At 35.4% G+C, this 19,598-nt stretch overlaps 1 protein-coding gene across 22 annotated transcripts in view; it reads right to left on the bottom strand.

Moving 5' to 3' along the window:
- Nucleotides 1–19,598, bottom strand: part of LOC145680652 (uncharacterized) — a 407,115-nt gene that overhangs the window by 163,434 nt on the left and 224,083 nt on the right. The window contains exon 4 of one of the 22 annotated variants that reach the window (XM_081751391.1): nucleotides 780–1,280. The exons of 18 other annotated variants lie outside the window; for them this stretch is intronic. In XM_081751391.1, coding sequence (XP_081607517.1) covers nucleotides 956–1,280 — 325 coding nt within the window. In that variant the 3' untranslated portion in view covers nucleotides 780–955. Of the gene's footprint in view, nucleotides 1–779; nucleotides 1,281–10,125; nucleotides 10,472–13,928; nucleotides 14,402–15,237; nucleotides 15,985–19,598 lie in introns of those variants that run through there. 3 more of the 22 variants (XM_081751387.1, XM_081751386.1, XM_081751406.1) reach the window with 3 other exon arrangements.

Genomic DNA, 19,598 nt, shown 5'->3' with positions numbered 1-19,598 from the left:
GTAACGACCATACCATGGGTTCAATTTAGGGGGAGTCTTTGACGGATTTTACAGCACTGGTTCTAAGTAGCGTAGCCGTTGAAATCATCTCTTTAAAGTGATAAATGAAAACTCAAATCTTTTCTCTGTGATAAAAATGGCATCTCCCAGGAAAGATGGCTGCTGCCAATATTGTGTAACCATGAACTACAAAAGTGATGAAACAATGCAGGGTTGATTGCGTATTCCGTTAAACCATTAGTTGCTCATGGCACAACAATGTGAGACGCCTATTGAACGTTCTGTATAAGAAAATATTGTCACCAATGTCAAGTGTTTACGGTATGAAATTTTGCTTTTCCAAGATGATGTCAGGCGTCATGTTGCAGTGGCTACTACCTTTGGTTTGTGAACCACAATATTCATCAAGTGGATTGGCATATTAGAAGCACTTATGTTAATCTGTAGGATGAATTGGAACGATGGGTCGCTCAAAAACTGTAGTGCAATTAGCTAACATACAGTCTAACTCACGATGAGTCCACAAAGCACTGGTTGCGCGGAGACCTATTTATCAAGCATTCATCAGGATAAGTATTGAATTAATTTTGGTAAGTGCTATGTCTCAATTATTAATTCCGCGTAACGGAAATATAAGAATTACAAAATGAAGAAATGAAAAAGGGCTGCCTTAAAATAAAGCAAATTTCAAAATGTGGTTATCTCTTTATTACCAAAAAAGAAAGTATGTTGACTGGGTTACCAGATTACAATTTTATAATAGAGAAGCAATAGGATCATAAAGTTTGTTTTTAGGTTATTCATAGTCTAGAGATACTCGTGACTTTTTTCCAACTAATTTCTAAACTGCAGCAAAAACATTACTTTAAAGGAGAATTTTTATCCATTTTAAGATAGTGATTTTCAGTATTTAAATACAGTGTTTTGGTAATTCTCTACATGTGAAAATTCAATATTATTTTGCAGAATGCATAGCTATATGCCGGTTAAATTTATCACTGGATGTGAAACCTCTGCTACACATTTTGCAATAAAATGGTTTGCCCATATGCACCAGAAAATGAGTTTTCAAGGTGCTTTTTCGATTGAAGCTTTTAGAACAGATAGTACATGTGAATGGTTTCTCTCCTGTGTGAATACGAATATGTCTTTTCAGGTCATACGAATCATAGAAGCGCTTGGAACACCAGGAACATGCATGTCGCTTTGCATACGAAGAACCATTATCAATACCTAGCTGGAATTTGTTTAAAACAGTTGACCCAGAAGATTCAAACGAACTGCAAGGGAAAAGAAGAGAAATTTTAAGTGCCAAACTTTCCTTGTACATCTATGGGAGTAATAACAGAGTTCGAAACTCAAAATAATTTAGTACAAACTTATGAATTCATTAAATGCTAGATAAAATATGCCTTTACATAAAAAAACTTGACGTAAGTTCAAACATTACGGTAATTATGTATCTTAAGCTCTACAATATTATTAACGTTTAACGAAAAAAAAGTTCAAAGATGAGACATATTTCAATGGATAAATCTAATCAAGCTGAACAAAATATGGGTGAGTGCGTAGTTTCAGAGAAAATAGAAATTTTGTACATTTAAAAATTGATACTGTATATTAACCACGCCACCTAGGCGACAACACACAGTTAGGGTAATGAGACATAGCGCAACGTTATGATTAACTCTTAAATTAATTTTTTTGTTTAACTGTAATATTGTTTTAAAACAAAACTATATCAACTGATAGATCACATTGAGCCGAATAAAATGAATTGTTTGAGGATAAATTTTCATCTGTAATTTTCGAGGAAAACAAATATTCGTGACACCAAAAAGAATGTCGTTCGCTGGCAATAACAATTGATGGTTATTTATTCTAGTGCGACAGACTGTTTCACCCATCATAAAAAGCAATTATGCTGAATTATACTAAATGTTACTTATCTTCTAATGGTGACAGAAATACCACTGACATGAAGCACATAGTAAATTTACATGTAACATTCACTTCAGATGTAATATATGTTGACTACTCAAACGCTTCAGCTATCTATCTCTACTTACTATACAGTGTGTTTCAAAACAATACCGACAACGTTTGGGAGGTGATTCCTCACACCAAGATAAGACAAAAAAGTATAGAACAACTTGGTTGCACAAATGCTTCCTTTCGGAGTTATAGGCTGCCGAAAATATGAAAAAAAAAAAAAATGACTTTAAAAATCCATAGCTCCAAAACTATGGGACCTACCGCAGTCGGTTCAAGACATCACTTTGGAACTAATATATGCACTATCCAAAAATACATGTTTCAGAATCCTAAGATACGCACACAACAATTTTTATAGAGGGAGTTCAGCTACGGGTATATAAATTGAATTACTCACCAACTACCTCTATAAAAATTGTAGAAGTACCGCAGGATTTTGAAACTTGGATATTTGGATAGGGCACATACTAGTTACCAAGTGAAGTCTTGACCCGACTGTTGTAGGTCCTATACCTTTGGAGCTATGGACCTTTAAATTTCATTTTTTTTTCATGTTTTCGGCAGCCTATAACTCCGAAAGGAAGCATTTGTGCACCCAGGTTGGTCTATACTTTTTGTCTTATCTTGGAGTCAGGAATCACCTCCCAAACGTCGTCGTTGTTTTGAAACACCCTGTATATCTAGTATATCATGCTGATGGAACATTCATATTCGCCATTGTTCTTATGTGTAATATCACGCTCTTTGCTACTATATTTACTTCTTTGTTTCATGAAAGTGTATTACCACTTTTATTGTTCATATTACACATGAAAAAATTACTTACTGGTTTTGGTGTTTAATGTTCCTTTTTTTGACAATACACGGGACGTAGATCTAGAGTTTAATATGTAATCCGAATTGTATACTGCCACTGGGATTTGAAGATTCTTTCGCGTCAAAAGAGAGAACACTAATTCCTTAGCTACAAGAAGTTGCTGAACAATTTAAAAGACGACTTGAAGTGAGAAATCAATCGCATGAAATTTCACAGGGAGTCATACATTGTCTTTATGGAGTACTATTTGCACTTAAATGAGAATTCAGGTAGTTAGGACGAACTAAACAAGAGCTGTGTGTAATTTGAACGCTCTTATTATATTGAACACCGAAATTATACTTGAGGTGTTCGAAAAATAATACTGAACTGCTTTGTGGTAGCCAGTACGTGCATCTATGTAAAGTATGCGGAAGTCGTTCCTCTTTTCCTTAGAAAATAGTTTCAAAACAAATGGACGATTATTTTGATCGTTGAGAGTGCATTTTCAGGAAACAAGCCTTCGTTGAGTTTGTCCTTACTACAAGGAACACATTAAATCTAAACTTTAGAAATGACATTATCCTCATCATATCATCATACAAAGCGTCCTTGTACTGAGCATATACTGTAAATAATGTGATTACTGTAACAGTCAATAGGGAAAAAAAGTTGGAGTAATTTTGTAAACTCAACTACACTTCATAAACCATATTTTATGGACACTTGAAACAATCTATACATATACTGTACTTGAAAACCTCTATCTTTTCGCAGAGGTAATATAATTTGCCTATCTGATCGGGAAAAACTACTACATATATTGCAAGATAAACACTTTCCTTGGCATGAGTTCGATCATACAACAACCAAAATTCAACTGATGTTAGATTTGGAATGTTTTACTGATTCGATGTTTTATTGCTTTAGAAATGTCTGGCAAAATTGAGAATTACACGTCCCAGCATTCTTCCATATCTAGTTCGTTTGATGAATATTAGCTGTTACTTTCGGATGAGAACTCATTGCTGTAGTCGCGTTACTTACGAGCTTATGTTAAAAATTATCGATGAACTGCAGTTGACTATTATCTCGTAATGGCCGCACGCTAAAGGAAGGTGGGATTTCAGTACTAAAACAGTCGGAAAAACTTAATGAAATTTTGCAGACACCAGCGGCGGTGACGAATAGATATAAGAACTAGACAACTATAGCAACGATTTGAATTCTCAATCTCTAAAAATACTAGTGTAACTAGCAAAAACACAATAATACATTTATATTAACAAACTGCGTAATTTCCAGTATATTTTACTTTTGTCTTTCTCTTTCTCTCTTTTTTCTTCCCAACACATCGTTCGTGAGGTCTTAAAAGTTCGCTTAACTTCCATTTCCATTACCGTAATCGAGACAAAACACGGAATCTACCAGGTCTGTATTCAAGTATTTTATACCTCTGAGTTCAAGAAAAAATTTGCGCCTCCCTCCATTATTTCTTCCATCTATTTGATATAGGCCTAAACAATACGGTCGCGCTAGTTTACATTGACTCACCAACAACGGGCGGGAGTACAGAGCTAAATGCAGAGATTGCGCTGGCAGTCTACAATAGCTGAGCTCCTTCTAGTGCCAGTAGCGTTGTAACAATAAAACTCAGTCGCGCTATGGTACCAATATTATTTACATCTATATTTCCCTTAAAGTTCTCTCTCGTGGAATCTTCTTTTTCCACATACTATAATTCAATCTTGATTTTTGATATGCCCCTCTGGGTCTGGGTCACTGTGACCCATGCGTAAATGTGTATATTATGAATTATTTATTTTGGTATATTCTAGCTCGTATTTATTATGCATGAGCCACAGGCAGACACATGGAAAAATGGGGATTGAATTGTGGAATGTAGAAAACGGAGGTTGTCCACGAGTTGATTTGATTTTACGTTCCTTTCAGCAGCGAGGATATGTGAGACGGACCTACTGATTAACGTGGAATCCAAACTACATGAGCTCCCGCTGAGAAACGTATCCGGGTCTCCCACTCCAAAGGTGCGTACGCTAACTGCTTAGTCACGAAAGAGCTCGAGGTTATCCGCGAGAGAGAAATTTAACGGCGATCTGTATTGAAAACAAAGTTGGTACCACATCGCGACTGAGTTTTCTCGTCAACGATACTGGCGCATTAGTAGCCCGGCTATTGTTGGCTATATATACAGTATATATATATGTATATATATATGTATATATACAATAATGATTTTCTATCACCAAATATTCACTGTTTTATACATTTCTAATATTAGAGTAAAAATTATCTATAAACGATAAAAACGGGTTATATATTTTCTAAACTTGTTTTTTAATTCTTGTTTTCATATTCCAGTGTGAAATGGCAATAATATACCTGGGCCTTGGTCCGATTATAAATAACGTAATTAATAAAAAAAAATCAGGCATTTCGAAAATATATTTTATTATACAGGGTTAATAACCAACACGTAACATCAAATCCAATTTGGATTACCAATTGAATACTAGTTTACGTTATTCATTTTATTCTACCCCCAGGATACCGAAGTTAATATCAATACAGCAATTCAATTACTTTTGATTTATTTCTTTAAGAAGTAACACTTACTTCTAACTCCACAGTACAATATATATATTTCCCAGACAATAAAAATAAGTTCGAACCAAGCTCTCGGTCAAAATAAAATAATATTATAGTCGATGATGCTATTACACTGAAGTTCAAGCCTTACTTAAACGAATGTAGTTACTGTAAGGGATGCAAAACTGGGTGAAGGATGTCTGAAGGATTTCTGTACCTTAAATGGCAGCCTTATCTGCTCGTGGTACATCCTGGTGTTTTTACTAACGAGGCTCTGGCGACCAAGTAACTCCCGGATAAGAAGCTCCCTTACCAAGTACCAACAGCCACCTCGAAGGACGGATGAACGGGTAGGGAGAGCTCTCTCTGGCTTATAGAATAGGATAGAATAGGAAATGTTGAATTGATCAAGGAAACGACGCACAGTGGTCCGAATAGCGAAAAAGGTGGACAAAAGTCATTTTATGAAGTTGAAGTTACAGACACAAAAGAGGTGTAACAGTCATCATCGAGAGTCAGATCATGAGAATAACATGATATTGACTGAATTATCTCTTAGTACCGGTAATTATAGACGTCCCAAAATGGCAGAAGCTTCGTTGCAGGAAATTAGCAAATTTGTGACTTGAGTTTGGGAAATTGTTTTCCGAGCAGCCATGAGAATGAGGGGGCATATTGTAATTATTATGCACTTGGTATAGTATTATGTACGTGACACAGTTAGAATGAGCAATGTGTATTGCATCGTAGTAGTTATAGTAAATACATATATTAGTACTCGTATGTATTGGAGTACTACAGACTTCTCGTAGAGTTTTAAAAAAATGGATACACATGTATACCACGAAATTTAAACATGGATAACAGTCGATAGTTGTCAATAAGCTGTATAAGTTTCATTGTCTACTTCCGTCTACTGCAGGAAATATGACCTTGGAATTATGATATTGAAGGTGTCCGCTTGAGGTGGCGAGACGAGCAGAAGATAAGCACGTAAGTTATAGCGTTTGTTTGACAGTGCAAGCACGCGGAGTTAGTTGAGAACGACAGAGCCGCGTGTACGGTAGTTATCACAAAGCTATTGAGTGTTTGCAGTGTGTGTTTCAGCATTGTGTAGTGTGGGGAAGTAAACAATTACAACGAGATACTTTGTATCGGTTGATAATTACCTGTATCTTGGGCAGAAAGTGCTTCTACACAAGCACTATACCTGATAGAATGTTAATTAAAAATAACAAAAGAAGAATGTTTTAATATATGTAAGAAATATACATTATGATATAGTTGGTTGCTATGTAGTTGTTTATGGATACCTAACTAACATGTATGATTGCTAGACAGTTTTGTGTGAATATACGTTAAAAGAGAATCAACGAATAAATTGTTTAATACTCATCATCGACTTGTAATTTCGGTAGAAAAGGTGATAATACTAGTGGATATAATTACTGAAGATATTTTAAGGTGTAATCAATTATTGCCACTAAAGATTTACTTATATTATTAGCCGAACCAGGGTTGACGATTACCTTTTGTAAGTCGTTGTACAATGGATATACATATATCGCGTCTGGAGTTGCATGATAAAATACAAGAAAACAGAAGGAAGACCCGTGTGCAGCAAGAAGAAAGTGTTGTGCAATATGTGAAAAACAAATGTGGATTAGATATAGATAGCGAAGCCACAAAATCGCTGTATCATGCAATGAGGTTGCATTTCTTTATTCCGTATTATTGGTGCTGGAATAAGTGTCGGAGTAACGAAAGTTATTTTGTATGTAAATATTCGGGCTGGTTGAAGCAAGAAGTACATCTTACAATCACAGATGTTCCTTCCACTCCGTCGTCGGCAACAACTGGACGTCCTTCCAAAGAATTTCACGATGTGTGTGACAGAACTAAAAGACGAAAAACGCAATCGTTAAGAAGTAATACAAGTACGCCTGAACTTGCATATGCTACGGTGATGAAGTTGCGATCTGACGGGGATGAACAAGCCGCAAAATTGTTGCAAGAAGTAACCACAACAACACCGACCAGGGGCAAAAGAATTCATGACACTTGGATAAAGGAACGACAAGAAGCAACGAAGCTATCAGACGAGGAAGCGTTATCGATGATTGTCTCTACGAACTTAAGTAAACACCAATATCAGGCAATTAGAACCACGGCAATTAAACATGGTCACACGCTATATCCGAGCTACTATGCTATTCTGCAAGCAAAAGAAGCAACATATCCGAAAAATATAAGTGTAAGTGAAAGTGAATGTGAGGTGAAAGTTCAAGAGTTACTAGACCATACTGCAAACCGAATTTTGAAACTTTTGTCGGACAATGAGCCATCATTAAGAGACAAAGCGTATATATTGCATTGCAAGTGGGGTTTTGACGGGAGTTCTGGTCACTCACAATATAAACAGACATGGACTGAAAGTGGCATGAGTGACGCAAGTTTATTTATGACAGCGATCGTTCTCTTGCGATTGGTTGATAATGAAACAGGAGAGTGCGTGTGGAGAAATGAAAGACCATCATCAAGACGTTTCTGCAGACCTATTCATCTCCGTTGGATTCACGAAACCACTACTGTTGCCCAGGAAGAAAGAGACTATATAAATAAACAGATAGAAAGCTTACAGCCATTAAGAAACAATACCCTGACTGTACACTACTCCCTTATACTATCAATGGTTGATGGCAAAATATGCAATGCCATCACCAACACATCAAGCCTGAAATGTTACATCTGTGGCGCGAAAATTTCACAAATGAATGACCTTAAAAGAATGACAAATGTGCCACAAGATCTATCCCATTTGGAGTTCGGACTTTCCATCCTCCATGCACATATTAGATTTTTTGAGTGTATCCTTCATATCTCGTATAGATTAGATTTTAAAAGTGGAAAGCGAGTACGAAAGATGGAACTCGTCAAATGTTCGAAAGCAGAAAACAAATTATCCAAGAGAGGTTCAGATGCATACTAGGCCTCAGTGTGGATATTCCCAAACCTGGCTATGGAACTACCAATGACGGTAATACCGCCCGCAGGTTCTTTGCAGCTCCTCAAATAGCTTCGGAGATAACAGGAGTGGATCAGCAGTTAATCACGCGCTTTGGAAATATCTTGACAACAATTTCCTGTGGACATGACATAGATGTTGCAAAATTCGACACGTACTGCATCGAAACTGCTCAGTTATTTGTGCGATTATATCCCTGGTACTACATGCCACCCACCGTGCACAAAGTTCTCATTCACGGGTCAGTAATTGTGCAGGCAGCTCTTTTACCGATTGGGGAGCTTTCAGAGGAGGCCCTTGAATCTAGACACAAGGATGTGCGGAAATACAGAGAACACAACTCTCGAAAAACATCAAGAGTAGCCAGTAATTTGGATCTCTTTCAAAGGCTGTTGTTGAGTTCGGATCCAGTAATTTCCACCTTGGTAGGACTCCCAAAGAAAAAAAACCATAAACTGCCTCAGGATGTGATTGCGCTACTGAAAATAACCACACAAGATGACGAGTCTGCAAATACTTCATCTGAAGACGAGTTAGGCTTGTAACCAGGTGAGTGCTCATTAGCATAATCAACTACTTCTCCTTTTGCTCCGCTATATTAGATACTCTATATTTAATTTTACTCCTAATATGAGATTCGTACTTGCCTCATACCAATTTCAGCTCCGTAACATGCATTTTCTTACATTTTCCGCCCTATTGGATTCGCCATTTTGAAGTTTACAATTTTCTTATCAAACTTCGTAATCTGTGACAGTGTAAACCCTCTGTGCCCAATTTGAGATCCATACTATGAATCTGTCACCTTTTGGTCCGCCATATTGGATCCGCCATTTTGAATTTTTCATTTTTGATATCAAATTCGTAATCGTCAACCTTACAAACCATTATATACACAATTTCAAAACATTTCAAGAACTCCTTCCATTTTTGTCCACCTTTTTCGCTATTCGGACCACTGTGCGACGCCTTCAACCAAAATAAAATTTTAACGGCCCGAAGTAACCGTCTTGAAATTAGGAAAAGATTTCTGAAAGCTGTCGGGTAAAGTATAGCCTTATGGTTGTGAAATATGGATCCTATGAACTAAAGAAAAAAGAAAACTAAAATCATTTGAGATGTGGTACTATTGACACATGCTAAAAGTAAAGTGGTCTGATAAGATAACAAATGAAGTTCTTGAAAGTACTGGTGGAAAGGCAAGTCTGTAGAAATCCATTGTTAAAAGAAGAACATAGCTCTTCGGCCACTTAAAAACAATAATAGAAAATATGAATGGAAAAAGAGCCAGAGGCAAACCTCGACTACGATGCATGGACCAAATAACCAAGGATCTTAGATATAAAAACTACATAGAGATGAAAACAAAAGCAGAGAAGCGCCAAGAGTGAAGGACTGCTCCGAACCAATCTTCGGATTTACCACCAAAGAAAAGTTACTAAAAATATAAGTTCTAAAAGCTCACAAAACTCTAAGTTAATTTTGAAGTGATAAATAAGGTAATAAAAAAGTAAGTATCTTCAGAAATTATATTATTGACGTGTGTCTTATGAAAACAGATAACCATCGTATTTGAGGTTTAGTGGACTAACTTCAAATACAGAGAAGTGATGAACCTTCAGCATTTTTTTCATATTGATCATATTTGACATTATCTTTCCATCTCACTTAACTCCAACAAAAAAAATAATAAATAGAGAGAAGTGTGCCATTCTTAGAGGTACATTACAGAATGTCCATTAGTATGTTCGTTAAATTTATCTTCGGACGTGAAACCTCGACTACAAATTATACAATAAAATGGCTTCTCTGTATGCACCCTTAGATGGGACTTCAAACCACTCTTCAGTGCAAAACTTCTGGAACAGATGGTACATGTGAACGGTTTCTCTCCTGTGTGGATACGAATATGTCTTTTCAAGTCATGTGAATCATAGAAGCGTTTGGAGCACCAGGAACATTCATGTCGCTTCCCATACACATAGGGATGACCAATACGTTGGATAGATTTATCTACAAGAGCCGATCCAGAAGAAAGAAATGAACTGAAAGGAAAAGTACAAGAAGCTTCAGAAGATAAAATTTGCTTTGCACGTATGAAACTAACCATACTACTATGAAACCAACCAGAGTTCAGAAAAAAAAACTCCATAAATTATTTTGACTTATCCAAAGCATTCGATTTAATTATTTATTACAAGTTACTAAGCAGATTTTATTATAGACACAAGGGTATTTGTATTTAAGAGAAAGGTTGCATTATGGGAATAGTGCTCTTTGGTATTATAAGTACAACGTTTCTTTATTTTTACCAAGTAACGACATTACGACCTTCTTTATTTATGTTAAACATAAGCAACCTAAACGAGACTGCAAACTAACATGAACCACATGTTGCTGAAATTTTGCAAGAAGAAAAATCGCACCTTACAGTGAGACGACTAACGTCGAAAGTTTAAACTCTCGAAAGAACAGAATCTTTTTTGGTCTTACACAATGATTTCACATTTTGTGTCCATTTAGTAAATGATACAAATAATAATAATAATAATAATAATAATAATAATAATAATAATAATAATAATAATAATAATAATAATAATAATAATAATAATCAAGGAAACCGGAATAATTTTGTACGTTAAAAACTCGTTTCTGCACTACATTTTGTTGACCGCTGGAAATTCGCACATTTGGCAAAATGGAACTTGCAAGACTAAAATTTGTCCTGAACATCTTTTTTCTAATCATATTATTGAGTATTCAAAAAACATAATATAGCAAGGAAGGCTTTCCTATACTTGCTGAATATCCAAAATTTGGATGTACGTAAGATTAATGACTTTTCTTTCCCATTAAGTATGACATCTTCATGCCATCTTGACATCCGATTCGCTATTATCCGAACTAATTGTACACCTATAGACCTGGTAACGAATTTTCTTCTCTTGTGGTAAATTTCTCTTCTTTAAGCGATTTACAGTTCTTACTATTCAGTGCTCATCGTTCTACAGCATAATAATACAATGCTCTATTAGAGGTATCAACATATTTACCAGACACAACATTACATGTTATTGTGAAATTCGTATCTGCTTATCTGTAAACGTTTTGTGTAATTTTCTTGATAGTTTAGTCATATATAGAATTAGGCATATACTGGTAGAAACGCGTTTACGCATACTTAGTAAAGTAAAGATGATGATAATTAGGTGGTAGTAATCCCAACACGGTGCCAAAGGGACATTATCAACATATTACACAGGGTGTTAAAAAATATACAGTATTCACGTCTAATCACTCTGAGCAGCCAAATAAGGAGCTGTTGGGTCAGGTAATCGGTTGTGCAGACACTGAACATTTGTTTAAGCTACGATATTGCACATTCGTTGTAGATATTGGCTCAGCTTACCTGAGTCGAGCTGACGATCATTTCCCTTCCCATCATGTACATCCTATACTCCATTGTGCTCATGAACTTAGAGTTTAGTTAAACTTGCAGGTGTATATCAGTACAGCACTGGGCTGCCCTGGCAACACGGGAACGCAAGTAATTCTGTTGGAAGATAGGGTCCAGAAAAACGTCAAGATAATGTCGGAGAACAGGATTGATATCATGAATGTTGTCATAATTTCTCCTAATGAAAATCAGACGCGAGCTGGATATCTAGCTTTTTGCCCGTCCACACCAAAATCCCAGGTGTGAGTCCTGCAGGAAGAGTGAAAACATAAGCTGAATTTTCTCGCTCATCTGTATTTCTATGGAAACGCACATTCTGTATAAAACAGAAACGACTCTTATCTCTCAATACCAATGGTCTCCACTCACCTTGCACTGTAGATTCTTACCATCAAAGACATTCTCGACAGTAAGTAGGTGTCAAGAGGAAGTAGAAACGTAAATCTGTCTCCAATAATTGGTTGTTAATGTTAGTTCTTGCCGGTACGTAGGTGTCAGACGAAAATGTTTTTTGCCTCCTGTAATTGATTGTTCATTGTGTTACGTTATCGGAGGTAAGTAGGTGTCAAGAGGAAGTGGAAACGTAGATCTACCTCCAACAATTGATTGTTTAGGATACGTTCTCCGTCGTAAGTAGGTGTTAGGAAGAAGTGGAAACGTAGATTTGCCTCCAACGATTGATTGTTCAGTATTATGTTCTCGATGGTTAAGTAGGTGTCAAGAGGAAGTGGAAACGTAGATCTGCCTCCAATTGATTATTGAGTGTTCGTTGATTGATTAGGTGAAGGATTAATGGCGATGTCAACAACCAGGCCATTGTTCCCGTCACGATATTCAATATTCGTGTGTTCACATGGAGGTGGTATGGTGGTTCTGATTACAGTGGGGTTACCGTTTTATCAATTAAGCAGCCACTAAAGATTCTTTACTCCAAGCAATCATCGATGCATAGTTGGAACGAAAGGGGTGAGTAATGTAGGCTGCGAATATCACCAACTAACCATTAGCACGTCACGACCCTGCAGAACGACCACCCGACCTCTCACAGTGTTATTATACTGTCATTACCTAAGTCGCTGAACTGCGTTCACTAATGTCGTCTTCGCATTAAGGACATAATATTTAACATACAACGGATTTGCACACACTACATTTCTTGTATTGACTAATAGGGTTGAAACTATGAGCAGCACATTCCCTATAGACATTACGATTAGTTCACTTCTACAGGGACCATAAAACTAAAATCATATGTCTTCTACTGACAACACATTCTGTAATACAAATTTCATTCGAATCGGACGATGTATACAAGGAATTCTTAAACACGTTTCTAGCAGTGTGTATGTATAACCTTTCTTCGTTGCCATGTTCTAAATAAAATAACAAAAGAAGATACACAGGTTTTTTTTATTATTATTTTTTAAATGACCATTCATCCTTTCTTAAAAGGGTATATCCTCACAACCAAAATACGACAAATAAATAGTTTGGATAAAGATCTTAAACAAAGAACACTCATATTTGTTTGATTTACTTTCGCATACGAGTAATAATACAGGGCTCTTTTTTTAAAAAAAAGTGCGTGACCACGGCTTCTTAACAAGACTGTATATGAAAAATAAACTAATTAGTGAAATAATGTAAGATATTCTGAAAATATTTAAATTTTATTATCTAGTGGGCAGAACATAATATTCGAATCCAACTATCGATTACTCGTTGAATAAGTCAGTTTATGTTATACGAGAATCAGTTATTTTTTTATAGCCTACACAAAACTGAATTGCGTGTAATTTATTTATTTATGAAACAACTATTTTTCTTTCGCACACTAAGATATATATATTTTTCGATAATAAGAACATTTAACAAAATCTTCAGTCAAACTTAACATACTAAATACATGTATAAAACCATGTGAACTGTTCATTCTTTATAATAGCAATTACAAATTAAACAATCATCTATGACAATTTAGAAATAGACAGCCATCATGTTTGTAAATTAGTAGCTACATTCAAATTTATTTTATTGATCACACCATATGTTCGATCATTATTTCTTTCCAGCACTTTTGTAACAACTCAATTTATTTTAATCTTATTCCTTTGGAGGGAAATTGATTGTTAAACCAAAACAATAAATGCCAATGTTTTGTACCCTTTCCTTTTTGACAATTTATCAACATTGGACTGAGGTATGAATAGCATTATGTCGGTTAAATTTATCTTCAGATGTGAAACCTCTTCTACACATTTTGCAATAAAATGGTTTGCCCACATGCATCTTAAAATGAGTCATCAAAGCGTCCTTTCGACTAAATCTTTTGGAACACACAGTACACGTGAAAGGCTTCTCTCTTGTGTGAATACGAATATGTCTATTTAAGTCATATAACCTACTGAACTGTTTACAACACCAGGAACACTCATATCGGTTTCCATACATATAGTGATGACCAATACGTTGCACGGATTCGTCCACAACAGTTGGTCCAGAAGAAACAAACAAACTGAAAAGGAAAGTAAAAGGAACTTCAGATGATAAAATTTTCTTTTGTATTAAAGAAAGTTACAGCATACTCCACAACCAAAAAGAAGCACGAAAGGACTTCCTATAAATTAATTATGTATATTTTGATGTTTGGAATCTTCTACCACTTCGCAGAAGTAATATTTTGTTCGTCTTTCTGGCTGAGGGTAACTTATATTTATATATACTGTATCTTGAAAGATTTAAAGTATATCTTAACCATAATATTAAAAAGATCTACATGCAAAACTTATGTGTCCATAAAATTAATGACTAAATTCTTCTACAAACTAAATATAAGGTACTTTAATATTTGATCAGCTATTACAGAAAATATATTTTAGAACAACTGTACTTTGGATAAGAAATACTCACCTTTGGTTTTTAACTGATCATTTTCCCTTCAGGCCATGTTCATCGTTTCTAAGCACGTTAAGTAACACAATATTACAACAGCATTTTTAAGTGAAACGTGTATCTACTAAACAACGTTAAACACATACTAAATATTTTGTGTAAAATAGTTTGCTAATCTAGTCATTCTTTCTCTCTTCCGTGTTGTTAGGTTATAGTGTAAAATGACAACGAAGATGTATATGGAACTCTGTCCAATAAATAGATAATTAAATAAATGGAAACGGTTAGATATCAGAATACTAAAATTTTATTATATCTTGAAGACAATACATAACATTTAAATCCTACTATCGATTATTCATTTCGTAAGTCAGTTTGTGATACACACGAACCAAAATTACTTTTGATACGGAATCTTTAATGTACTTAGATATTTATTTCAGAAGTAAGACCATTTCTTTCTTTCATTCTCACTCTGACACTTATACAAACAAACAGTATACAGTTTCGACATTAAAAACATGCCAGACAAATATAGAAAGATGTAATTTTAAAGATAGTTATAAAATTGTTAATCAATATGGGAATTACAAAATTAAGAAAATATAATTTATAACAATTTAAAAACAAACCACTATCAAGTTTATACATTAATAGACTATTCTTAAGTTCACAGAACTACGGTAATTCTGCCTTGAAATATTGGTCGCATCTGGCATTCTTTCACTATTTTTCTTTCTCAAAGTTTCATGACTAAAATTGGTGGAGAAAAATAAAAATGCTTTTCAGTTATCTTCAGAGGTACGTAGATCCCTAAATCTTACTCATTCGGAAAGAAAACGATCTTTTAGCCGGAACGTTGATTACAAATGTTTCATACTTTCCTCTCATCTCAAAATTAATCAATATTACTTTGCAACATGCATAACAGAATGTCTGTTAAATTTATTTTCGGATGTGAAACCTCTTCTACAGATTTTGCAATAAAATGGTTTGTCCATATGCACTAGGGAATGAGTCTTCAAAATGTCTTTTCGACTAAAGCTTTTAGAACACACAGTACATGTGAACGGCTTCTCTCCCGTGTGAACACGAATATGTCTTTTCAGGTCATACGAATCGTAGAAGAGTTTGGAACACCAGGAGCATCCATATCGTTTTCCATAGACGGAGCGATGACGAATTGGACCAGAAGATAAGAACGAACTGAAAGGAAAAGTAAAAGAGATTTCAGACGCCAAAACTTTGGTTTATTACTATGAGCGTAACTGTGAAGTCCGAAACTCAAACAAACGAACTCACAAAATATTAGATAAAAACATCTTTATATAAACAAGTTGACATGAATATGGAAATCACGATTTGATTCTCTAAAAGACTGGACATTCTTTTAACTATTTCTCACGTGAGGATCGTTTTCTGGGAAACACACACCTGGGTTTTAAACTTACTATTTTACATATCCCAGAAAACTTTGCTTACATATTTAGGACTTCAGAGAATTATGAAAAAGTTACGTTCTTTCCTCTTTTTTCTTAGAATAGCATTTCCACATAAACAAGTCGATGAAAATAACGGAAATTATGATGCTTTTCTTCACACTTCGTAGGTAGGAGAAACAGACTTGTCTTGAACTCTAATTGGATAATATAATACATATAAATATTTAGTTAGATTTGAATTTTATAGCAATAAATTTTCGAGTTTCCACATGTGAGATTCAAATTATTCTTGAATTGTTAACGATTTACTTTATGTAATTCTTGAGCCTAAAATATGTCGAGGAATATTACTGTTATGAACCTATACAACTTGTCTAGGTAATAATAGGAAAAGATAGGTAAAAAGACAGAAAGAGAACTTCACATTTTATGTTGTGAAAACATTTTTAAAAATAAGATGTATGATAAGCAATTCGTGAAATATAAATCTCAGAATGGCTTCTTACATGAAAAAATCTCTGTCACATCAAGTAAATTGTATTGAATAAAGGATTTCATTGTATTAAAAAAAATGTTGAAAACAATTAAAGACAATGTTTTAGTATTTTTACTTCGTCGATAACAGAAAAAACATGGGCTAAGTAAGTTTCTCTATAAAGAGATCTAATTACACAAACTATGCTTACAGTAATGATTCCATAAAATAAAAAGAAATAAAAAAAAACATTTAATGAAATGGCAACACATATTTAGTTAAAAAAAAAAAAAAATCAAGAGTTTGTTTCATGAAAGTCCACTGATGTACTACTAGTCTTGTAATAGTGATGAGCTGATAAAACTTACAACTGTATTTATCTTAAAATTACATTCAAAAACAAATTAAGAGATACCAGAACTAAGCACTACTAATGATAAACATATTTCGCTGTCGTTCTAGATCCGATTCATGAATTTCACGACTTGTTAGAAGCAATTGTGAAGTTTTAGGAAAGGTTCATTGATTAGGCGAGAATGGGGACGTTGGCAGCATGGCCATTTGTCTTCATCTCGATTTAGGAAAGGGCTCCAGGATGGTGCTCTAATTTTACTAAACTGTTTATTTTACAAGGAACAGTCTCAAAGTATTACACAGGAAAGCTAATAAAGAATGATCTGAATTTTGTCGCTCATTGACGGCCCTTACATCACAAAATATAGTCAACTGTACACAGATTAACCACACGTCAATAAGCACTTGTCCAAAAGTGTGATGATACTGCCAGCTAGACATAAATAAAACCCAATTGGACTTTTTTTTTTTTTTTTTTTTTTTTTTTATCAGTAACATTATTCGAGATGAGACCTACACTTTAACGTGTGATCCAGACGCAATGGCCTGCACTAGGGATAGAATCCAGATTCACATACACCTAAAACAATGATGTTAATCAACAGGCCTGTATGAGGAGATAATAGATGAAATTGGTACTAAACACTTGGAATTACAACAGTTTTTGCAAGACTCTAGAACAATCATTAATCTTAGGTTCATAAGATTACAAGAGGCGTTTTGAGCATAATTAACAGTGGTTTGGGAAAGTTTTTAATACAAATTCAACAGAAACGTTAATGGTATAGTAAATGTAATAATAATAATAATAATAATAATAATAATAATAATAATAATAACAACAACAACCTGAACAAGAAACTGAAAGTAGAGACAGTACAAATAACTGTCGCTGGTTCGACTCCTCGATATCATCGAAAAGCCTATTCTCGATATTCTAACAACGATGTTGTGTTTCTTTCTCCATTTTTATGAATTTAAGTCCTATGAGAACCGCTTCGGTAATCGTTTTACCTCGCTAAGCTCATGAACTTTCTGAGCTACCGTACCATTTTAAATCCTATTGTGAGCGACCTACCACAAGAACTACCACGCTTCTTTTAAAAAATTTTACATTTGTTTATTGCCTATTAACTTACATTTCAAGGTTAGCCAACCGGAGCGTTAACGCGATGTACCGAAAATGTCCTCACGAGCTACTAGTAGCTCGCGATTGACGGATTGAAAACAATATATAATTGGGTCCTGAATATTATTTTCTGAACAAATGTTATTGCATAGTTATTTGTACTATATTGTATTGTTTGACGTTGCTTTTCTCTTATATAAAAGTTCAGTCGAATTGAATAATATTTTTTTCATTTTACCTATAAAGACTAAAAGACAGTTAAAGTAATTACTCTTGCTATTCTCATACACTGCCTATTTTTAAAAGAACTCAGCTAATTTTTTAACTTAATATAATTTTTCTACTAATAAACAAAGGGTACGATAGTATCCTCGGACGGTGATGTGCATCTTAAACCATAAAATATACCATATATTCTGTAGCCGACTCTGAGAGTTATTGTGTCGCATAATGAGTTCTCAAATTATATTTTAAATGGTCAAGCAGGATTTATTATTTCAGTATGAATTTACGCAACAGTAAAGAAAATTATAATTACTTTTCAGTTACCAACAGTATATTTTAAAGACAGTGTATATATACAGTAACAATTAACAATAAGTTAATACATACACTTCTTTAAAACTCTTATTTCGCTCATAGGTAATGCTTTGATATACAGATGGTGATCAGAAAAATGGAAACACCTGTAGTTGGCAACACGTCAGATGTATGGGTTGGCAGTGGTGTCGTGGCTTCCGCAGCGCCGGACCGCTGCTGGTGGTGTGTTAGGTCGGTCTCCATACTACGTCAGGCGCAGTGGAACAGTAGTTTCCAGTGGCTGCAGCAGACGGAGGTAGTGTAAAATGGGAGACCTCTTAGATTTTCAAAGAGGGCAAATTGTTGGTGCGCGGTTATGTGGAGTGAGTGTGACGGCAGTGGCTACTGTGTTAGGTGTGTCGCGTGGGACAGTGTCGAAGGTGATGACGGCCTACACAGCACACGGGAAAACCACATCGGGGAAGCGGAACAGTGGGCGGAAGAAAATCATGAGTGACAGGTCACGCCGGGTATTAAAGCGCATTGTCACGCAGAACCGTCGTACCACTGCGGAGCAAGTGACGGATGAACTCAATCAGCACCTCCCCCGCCCTGTTTCGGCAATCACAGTCCGCCGCGAATTACATGACATGAACTTACGGGGTCGTGTTGAACGGGCCAAACCACTCATCAGGGACCATAACGCTTTCGCATGCCGCAAATGGTGCCGCGATCATGCAACTTGGACCGTTGAGGACTGGAAACGTGTGATATGGTCGGATGGGTCATCCTTCACCCTGTTCCCAACCACGGGCCGTGTTTATGTGTGGAGAACGCCCAAAGAAGCTTATGATCTGCAGTGTCTCCGCCCAACTGTGAAACATGGCGGCGGCTCGGTGAT

This window comes from Thermobia domestica, chromosome 3 (assembly GCF_964235325.1).
Source record: "Thermobia domestica chromosome 3, izTheDome1.hap1.1, whole genome shotgun sequence".
In the NCBI taxonomy this organism is placed as follows: domain Eukaryota; kingdom Metazoa; phylum Arthropoda; class Insecta; order Zygentoma; family Lepismatidae; genus Thermobia; species Thermobia domestica.
This window is presented reverse-complemented; position numbering and strand designations above follow the sequence as displayed.